Here is a 9,807-nt window from a genome sequence, read left to right as displayed (position 1 = left end):
TCAAGAGAAATGCCAAACCGTCGACTTGAATCTTGTACCTCACTTTGCTCGGTCAAAAATTATCTCAATGCACGATATCTTGTGAAGTTACAAACTAGGGAATCTCTTTCTAAATCAAGATTCAAGAATCCAATTTGCAACAAAAACTTCACAAAAAGCAATAATCATGTTTTTCTAGGTTAGTCTGTTTCCACAATAGCAGTCACAGATTGCTGTAAATTCATATACGCAGTTATGAATTGGCATAAATAATTAAATAGTTCCTCAAATACATAATAATAGGTGCTGAATTATTTTTCCAGGGGAAGTTCTGAATTGCTGTATGTTCTATGTTCTATGTAGTCGCAGAGTAGCGTGATCTAAATATCTTATGTTGAGAGGACTTCAATATTGGCGTTTTTTCAGCTTTGTCATTATCCTACACACACAAACTGTTTAAATTTGGAACACAGGTACATTTTTCAGGTTTCGGGACACAGGTTAAGCAATGGCGGTGCTCAATTAGGAGATTTCTTTTCACAAGTTTTTCATCTAATTTTCAAATCATTTTTCTACATTTCTCAAGTGAATTCATACTGAAAAGGGTAGATATTGATGATTGTGAGTTCCCAACATCATTCCTGTTTCAAATTTTGTAGAAATATTGGACTGGAATACAATAATTCCCATAATATCTCATCCAAGTCTCTAATCAAGAGATGATTGAACTTAATTCTCCGATTCTGATACAAATTGGGATTCTTATAACTCTGCGCAACATCTATATATATAAAAATGTTATGTTGGTTTGTGTGTAATGCAAGAACTCCAAAAGTACTGGACCGATTGAGTTGAAATCTTAACATGATATAAAATCCGCATCAAGGATGGTTTTTATCTACTTTTTACAATTTTCAGGGGCGCTACGCTCGCCCGAAAATTTTTAACTTTTTTGTTTATGGATTTTTCCGATTTTTGACTTCACATTCGGGGTCAGCTCGCGAAAATAAGTCGATTAAAAAAAAAAAAATTGACCGGCTCGCAGGGTGGCCCGGGGGAGGGGGTGAAACTTTGGCCATTTTTGGCCAGATTTGAGCTGAGCGCTGCTGCAATCAAAGTGCAAAATCTGACCGCTAGATAGCGCGCATGTTTCAAAACGCAGCTTCAACAGGTTCGTGAGATATAGAGTACCGGTAAACTACACTCTTGATTACCGTATGTTTTCCGGTACAATTATTGGATTTCAATTACTTTTGCAATTTAGAACAAAGAAAGCATACCGATGCTTTTTTTTCATAATAAATTCGTGTTTCAGTGCAAATAATCGTGTTACTTGTGTTAATATTGTAGTAATTTCAATCAGTGAATGGATCGATACCGGTACATTGGAGTTGACTACGAATATGCGTGTCCAGTTGCAGAATGATCCATCAGCTGAGGTATTCTCACGACAGTTACTGGAAATTGGAAACGGTCAGCTGCCAGTCGATGAGACGTCTAGACAAATATCACTTCCCGATAATTTTTGTAATTTAGTTACATCAAAAGAAGAACTGATCGAAAAAGTATTTCCTGACATTCAGATAAATCATAGAAATCATGATTGGCTCAGTGAACGAGCTATCCTTGCCGCAAAGAATAAAGATGTCTATCAACTTAATAATGTTATACAATCCAGTATTCAAAGTGATGAAACTACATATAAGTCGATAGACACTGTTGTGGAAGCTGATGAAGTAGTTAATTATCCAACAGAATTTCTAAACTCACTTGATCTGCCAGGGATACCACCACACATATTGAAATTGAAAGTAGGTGTGCCAATTATCCTCTTGCGGAATATTAATCAGCCAAAACTCTGCAACGGCACGCGACTTGCAGTTAAGAGATTAATGAATAATGTAGTGGAAGCAACGATTTTAACAGGGCCTTTCAAAGGTGAAGATGTCCTCATTCCTCGAATACCCACGATCCCGACAGATACACCATTTCAATTCAAAAGATTGCAATTCCCAATTCGATTGGCATTTGCAATCACAATCAACAAAGCTCAAGGTCAATCTTTAGAATTGTGTGGTCTAGATTTAGATGTGGATTGCTTTTCACATAGACAACTGTATGTTGCGTGTTCCCGAGTCGGCAAACCAGATAGTCTTTATATTTACGCAGACAGTGGAAAAACAAAAAATATTGTATATAAACAAGTATTGCAAAATTAAACTTATATGAAATGTATTCTTTGTTTTTTCTCATTTCTCAACCATTCGCAAACAGAGAGTGAGAATAGGGAAAAATCTGAGTGCAGAAGAAGGCCTTCCTGTAAAATTCGGCATGCCACAAGGAACAGTTCTTGGTCCGATACTGTACCTCATCTTTGCCAATGAGTTGTGCTCACTCGACATTGGTGGCAAGATTATTGTCTTTGCCGACGACACAGCTGTGATATTTCAAGGCAACAACTGGAACGAGACTTTCATAACCGCTGAATTAGGCATGGAAAAAATTACACTTTGGCTCCACAGTAATATCCTGACTCTCAATTCATCAAAAACTAAATTTCTAGCATTTTCACTGACGGACTCCAAAAAACCTGTACGAAATACAATCAAGTTACATCACTGCAAAATAAATCGCATAGACTGCAATTGTCCATCAGTAGAACGAACAGATAATATAAAATATTTAGGAGTTATAATAGATGACTTACTTTGGTGGGACAAACACATCATACAGCAAACAACAAAACTCAGGAAACTGGTTTACAGTTTCATTCAACTCCGACAGATACTCACACTGGATACGTTAAAAATTGTATATCACGCATTGGTAGAGTCAATAGCAAGATATGGAATCCTGGCATGGGGAGCTACGTATTTCTGCCATATCAATCCTGTTTTTAAAGTCCAGAAACTCATCCTCAGAATAATGGGACAGAAACATCCACTCTACCCTTCAGATTCTCTATATGAAGAGCTCCAACTACTGAGCATCCGACAAATTTACATTCACAAATTACTCACATTCATCAGGAAAAACCCGCAGTTCTTTCTCAACATGGACCACACCCACAGCACGCGAAGAAGAAATATTGATCTAGCAGTCCCCAGGATGACAACAACTGCCGCCCAGAGAACAGTCACATACTTAGGACCGAAGATTTACAACAGGCTGCCAATGGACATCAAGGAAATGGTACTGGTTAATATATTTAAAGCAAAAACAAAAACTTGGATAATTGAAAATAGAATAAATTATAGTGAAGACCTTATTACAAACTAGATATTATGAATATTATTAATTCATTTTTTTATCAATCCTTTTTAAGAGACTATTCTCAAATATTTTTTTCTTTTAGAATCTAATTATTTTCCATCAATAATTTTCTATTTTATATATAGGTATTCATTTACTCATTTCAATTTCTTTTTTCTAAAAATTTTGCTTTTTTTCATTATATTTCTCACATAAACATTATTTTTCCTTTTAGTTTTGTAATTGCACAATAAACCAGATTTAACAGCTCACATAACACAGATGTTCATAATTTATTTAACAAGCATAATATTTGTGGTTTCCCAACACATATTTTATATATAGTGGGGGCCACAGAAAAAAAAATAAACATTCAATCACAATGTGCCACTGCGAAGCGTGGCAGGGTACAGCTAGTAATTCAAATAAAAGTGGTGATTGAATCGAGCCTGCAAGTCTCTTTTGATTTTTTAGCTCAAGGAAACTAGGTGGAATCTAAAATGCGGGTGAGCGAAGCGAGCCTGCTGATCTTTTTTTGAATGATCCAGCCAGGGGTTCAGATGGGTAAGGAAGCAAGGCTATAACGTGAGGTCCACGTTATAATGGCAGTGTTTGATTGTCAATGGTATTGCTATCCTTGTCTATCATTCAACTAAATGGATAGCGCTATCTCTTTCTCGCTTTGCTCTGTTGCCAGATCGTCTTTCAACAGTGTAGAATTAATAATTAACTAACAAAATATTTCATCTTAATTATGGAGATACATTATGGAAAATATAATTTCTTGCTTAATAATAATGTGATTGATTATTTCGAACGAAAATGAACAATTAATATAACATCAATGAACCTGTATCAGCTACCGTCTATAGAAGGCATTGACAAAACAGAGGATCGTCAACGTTTCTCTCCTATCTTCCTCCACTGCCATTATTACTTACTATAGTGTCGAATATTTAAAAAATTGTTATGTATATTCCATTTTTTGGCTTTACCTACAGTAAGTAAATTTGTATTTGAATAATTTGATATTACTTTTCAGACATGTGAATGGAGTATGTGCAAGAACAACTTATATTGAACAACCAAATCATGTACAACATGGATATGTTGTTGAGATCACACTAATTGGAGATCAGTCAAGAAATGAAGAGGTTCATGGAACTGTAAAGTAATTTCAAATGGAATTCTCAATTTTTCAATTAATTCATTCATCAATTTAAGCGGTCATTCATTGCATCAAAAATCAAATCGTTCTCTATTGTAGAAGGTTCTCAATATCGTGAAAGGCACAAATGTACAAAAAGTCATTCTGTGATCATTCTCGGGTAACAGTCGTGAAAGATGTCTCAATCTCTTCCTTAAGACTGAAGTCCGAGAGATTTAATATTATTCTTTTAGCATGGGGAGAGAAAACCGATTTGTGGTAGCACAATTTGTAGGATGGACAGAGTGAGTGTGACAGAGTGAGTGTAGAGTAGAGTAGTTAAGTTGAGTTAGCATGCTGGATTCTGACACAAAATAAGTAGGTAAGGCATTTCTATACTGAAACCAAGAAAATGAATCATGTTTCGACTTCTTATTTGTAAATGATCACTATAAGATACTTTGAGGTTTCGTATCTAATCTAGGAGTACATCCAGATACAGCAAGCTAGCATTGCACCAGCCCTTAATCCATTTCATTGTTCATTCATTAATTTATTCATCTCTAAATTTAGGTTTGAATCATTATGAAAGATTAATAATTGTTACCATCTATCTTTTTTCAGATGTAATTTAATGAAGGATATACCTTATGAAAACGCATTGCCTCATTTCTGTATCAGAACTGTAACAGAAGGTGAAGATATAACCCATTTTTGGTTTCTCGCTTATGACAGACCTTCAAAATTTTACTTATGCACCACAAAGGTAACGGGAAAAAAGTTCTCTCTCTAGTTATCAACAAACTTAAATTCAACCATAATAATAAGAAAATGTTTTTGTCTTTGATGATTCTATGATTCAACTCAATGATGCTATGATTCGCTAAACTGTCATGTCTCCCATTACTGGCAAGCAGGTTCGCTTCGCTTGCCTCATCCATCTAGAAAAAATCTCTGGATGCTGGAGAATTTGTATAGGCCATTATTATTATTTATTGTAGCTTGAGAGTCCTTGGTCAATTCATATAATGTAATTTAACTTGTGGTTGTGCAGTAACCCTTTCTTTGTAAACTAGCACATGCGCTCAGTGGAAGCCTCACCCCAGTTTCCCATTTGTATGAAGTGATTGCTAGGAGAAACTTCTATTTCTCTTTCATTATAAACCACTCTTGTCAAAACTGCTACATAATATTCTCTTCTTATTATTACCAGTATTGTGGAAAACCTCATTTAATTCATATTTTTCTTATAATATGTTATTATTACCGGCAGTGACAAACCATAACTTATACCTCAACTCCTTACTGCAATAATTATTGTTCCACCTCATTTCCGACCTTTTACCTCAAATAGTGAAATACCTAAGAGTGCTACAAGACATTCATCATCGATGCCATGTGTGGCCACACCAATGAGTTAATGCTTCAACTACATATAGCGAAAAGGAACAATTTCAAGGTATTCAGATTAATTTATAAATTTCATTATTATTTATCCTCGCATTGCATTCTTTGGTATCCTCACCCCTTCCCCTAGTCCTCCATCTTTAAACAGTCTTATTCTATTACTCTTCTTATTTCCTTTCCCATCCTCAATCTCCCAAACATTTGGTCCTCCAGCCAGATTTGTGAATCAATATTTTATTTTATTGGACATTTGCTTCTCATTCAAGCTATCAGTCATTCAGTTTGTTCCAATAACGTTGTAACGTCCTTTTGGGGTTACAAGTGCCCAGCTGGCAGTAATTGGTAGAGCAAATGAGATTTGAAGATTTTTGATATTTATGCGCCTGCTGAAATAAAAATACCATATGGTTCTTACCAGCTCTTCAAGGAGATTATACCAAATTCTGCCATCAATCGCTGCAAACTGCTGCTGCTTTATCAATTGGCAATCTCTACTGCTGCATTGACTGACTCCACAATTATAGATGTTGAGGAAGTAGATAAATATAGGGGTTTCAAATAATGAACAAGATAATATGGTGCTGACATCAATCCAACTCACTACCATCTGAAAAAGGAGTTGGCAGTGTAAGATAATACCGAGTGTGATCCATGATGGTAATTCAATTAGGATTCCTTATACTTTCTAGGACTTGAAGTACTGCTTTGACTTAATTCTATGACCCTGTATTTCAGTCAATTAGATTTCAGTGATTAGGTTGAACCATTTAAATAAATCTTGAGAACATATTATTTCTGAAGATTTAATGATCAATACTGTATATCGCTGATTTATCCAACTCATTCAGTAAAAAAATATAGTTGATTGATAATTTTATAAATTTTTCAATAATTATAAAAAATACTAGTACAAGATTGGTCATGCATGAAGACAGGATTGAAAATACACCATTCAACCAATTAAATATATAATTACAATGAAATCAACAAGTGAGAATAGATTATGATCAAATACAAAAACAATATGAGGAAATATGTAAGAAAAATATCACAGATGGCTCAATTCAAATTCTTACTCTGCTCAATAGCATCAACAAATAATTTTCATAATTTCTTTATCAGCATATATTATAGATTGTATAGCTCAATCATTTGACTTGCTTCTGCTTATCGAATAAGAATTTTATAATTCAGTATTCCAACAATTATCAAAGATTTTAAATACTGATTCTCAGGGTATGAGTTCTGCCATCAGTGGAATTTAGATAGAATAATTTATCTTAGGAACTTTGAGCTTCTTGTAATTCTTATTATAAATATACTGATATTTAAATACATCAACTGAACATATCTAATACTTTAAATAGTGATATATAATTGAATATTTAATTCTTATAAATGTTCTTAATAAGACTTCTCCCTTATTTATAACTACTTGCACAACTAAGTTTAAATCAAGCTTGATTTTCAAGTAACCTTCGACAAGCTAGCTTCATGAAATTTCTATCAATTCGTTGCACTGAAGGCCCTCTAAAAATTATTTTTCTGTAATTCACGTGCTTTGATTTTTCACAAATTTGAAGATGTGGCATGAATTCACCTCGTGTGTCCTATGCCTTTTTCTGGTGGGCTGCTGGGTCCTCTCCAATGGGGATATTTACTTTAATACTCATGTCATAGAGTGACTTCACTGAGTTAGGTTCATTACTTAGTAGGAATTTCTAAAATTTCAACTTTAAAGTTAGGTTCATTACTTATTGGGAGTTTCTAAAATCAAACTTTGGTAATAAATAAAATTAATTATTATAAGGGATTCAGTCTACTGCTCTCATATCGGTTGGCTGGACAATCTCTGGCAAGCAAGTGGGGCGGTTGAACTAAGGCGGTTCCCTAATTCATTTTTGAGGATACTTCCTATTTCTAAATTTACATAAAATTTGAATGTCTTCTCCTATTGGTGGATTTCAACAAATCTGCAATGACGCAATTTAATACTATCAAATAGTTTGCCATACGAGAGCATATTAAGAAGTATCTATATGTATAAAATTCTTATCTCACTGACTCATTGACTCACTGACCACGATTTCTGGAAAACTACTGGACGGACTGCAACAAAACTTAGAATATAGCTTCCTCATACGTCCTAGGTGCTCACTAAGAAATCTTTTGGCAATATTTCAACTCTAAGGGTGGTTTTTGAGGGTTTAAAGTTCGTCTTTTAGCATGTATAGGCTTATTCTTCTTCTCCCAATCTCTTAATTATAATTGAAATGTCCATATCATATGTTACTATAGAGCTATAATCTAGAGAGAGTACCTATTTGAAACAGTGATAACTGACTACCAATTTCTAATTTTGTCAGATTGGCATTAAGTTGATATTATTTCATTAGGTTGGCACCAAGTGAAGAATTAATGAAAATGCATTTATCGAGAACAAATTGATTGGGCACTGCTGCTTCAATCAGAGCTATTCCTGGGAGTATAGATAATTTTAATTTTCATAAAACAAACTTTTATGACGGGAGTGCTTCTATCAATTGATCCTATTCTATCAGACTAATTTTGTTTGTATATCCGACAGATCACGAAAACTGCTTAAACGGGTATTTAAAAAACTTCAGAAGTGTCCGTTGTGGAATCGGTTTGTAAAGAATGAGGGAATTCAGCCAAAATTAACTTGGGCGAGAAAGAGGGAATATTATTTATAAAACGGCCAAATAGCTGTTGTTGCTTTTCCTAATGTAAAAATTCTTGCAAGAAGTAAGGCGCTTTTTCCCATTAATCAATTATTCCCAAACATTGATGTTTTACCGAAGAAAAATAGGTAGCTTTCGATAAAAATAGGGAGAATATGTATGAGTTACACGTTCGTTGACTGTCAGTATTCCTCATTAATAGCATCAATGCTTCCCTTTCAAACAATGCTGACACATTGATGTGAATCTTACTATAATCTGGTTACTTTAGATCAGATGAAGAAATAATGTTCATGATTGTTACTGTTTCAATTTAAATCATGTTTGACACATTTTTGCATTTGATGCAGCTGTTATTATCATTGTAAATAAGCTTTTATGGAATGAAATCATAATCATTGAAGTTAATAATTATACTAAGAGAGCAATTTGTTTGAATATGTGTGTTTGTGAGATATATGTATCTATGTTGAAGGATTTCGAAAATGGCTCTACCAATTTTGATTAAATCAGGAATATATTGTGTTGCGACAAAAAAAACATTATTTTGGAACAGGTCTCAACTCTGGAAATTCGTTCAATACCCCAGAAAGGATTATTGGTCCCTCAAGTAGCAGCTGATCAGAAAAAAGTGTTCTATAGTCTGTTGAAAAACGTAAGAAAGTGTGAGCAAATAAACATTATAATAGCTGTAGTTGAGTTACCAAACATCGCAGTATTCATGGAACATCTGGAAAAATAGGTTCAGAAAAGTGACCGGATGATAGCAAAAGAATTTAAAATCGATCTCTCCAAAAATAAGTAGTTGAATGTAATGTTCAATGTGAGGTGATGGAAATGCGACTAATTCCTTCAGCTTCTGTTATATTGGTTCCTCTGTTGCTCTATGTTTGTACACAGCCATAGCCTTGAGAGAGACAGTTGCACTGTCTGGTAATTCATAGTCTGACTAAATACCACAAGAACCAATCACAGAAGCCTTCTATTAAAAAAACCCTGCTCTGATTAATTCTCATTAAATTTAATCATGATTGAAATTGAACATGCTTTTGTGCTACTGAGCCTGATTTTTTCTGTTTCAAAATCAGCTAAAATAAATAAAAACATAATATACCATCAGCTGCTCCTATTTCCTTTCATATGTTATTACGAAACAAGACAAACCTATTGATATTGATAATAGATCACAAGTAAATTCTAAGTTGTCAATTTAGATAGAAATTAAATTGAGTTACATGCTAGTTTACATCCTAATCTTCATCCCTAAGGTTTTTGATTTAAAGCTAAGATCAAAAGAAGAAATCATATAATGGTAGTCAA

General features: G+C 34.0%; 1 protein-coding gene across 1 annotated transcript; it reads left to right on the top strand.

Annotated features, from left to right (window-relative positions):
• Positions 1–1,127: 1,127 nt before the first annotated feature.
• LOC120356336 (ATP-dependent DNA helicase pif1-like) lies at positions 1,128–2,221 on the top strand. Its single transcript, XM_039445260.1, has one exon. It carries the CDS (start codon positions 1,197–1,199, stop codon positions 2,196–2,198), a length of 1,002 nt encoding a protein of 333 aa, XP_039301194.1. The 5' UTR covers positions 1,128–1,196; the 3' UTR covers positions 2,199–2,221.
• Positions 2,222–9,807: the final 7,586 nt, after the last annotated feature.

Source organism: Nilaparvata lugens, unplaced genomic scaffold (genome assembly GCF_014356525.2).
Source record: "Nilaparvata lugens isolate BPH unplaced genomic scaffold, ASM1435652v1 scaffold6507, whole genome shotgun sequence".
Lineage (NCBI taxonomy): Eukaryota > Metazoa > Arthropoda > Insecta > Hemiptera > Delphacidae > Nilaparvata > Nilaparvata lugens.
This window is presented reverse-complemented; position numbering and strand designations above follow the sequence as displayed.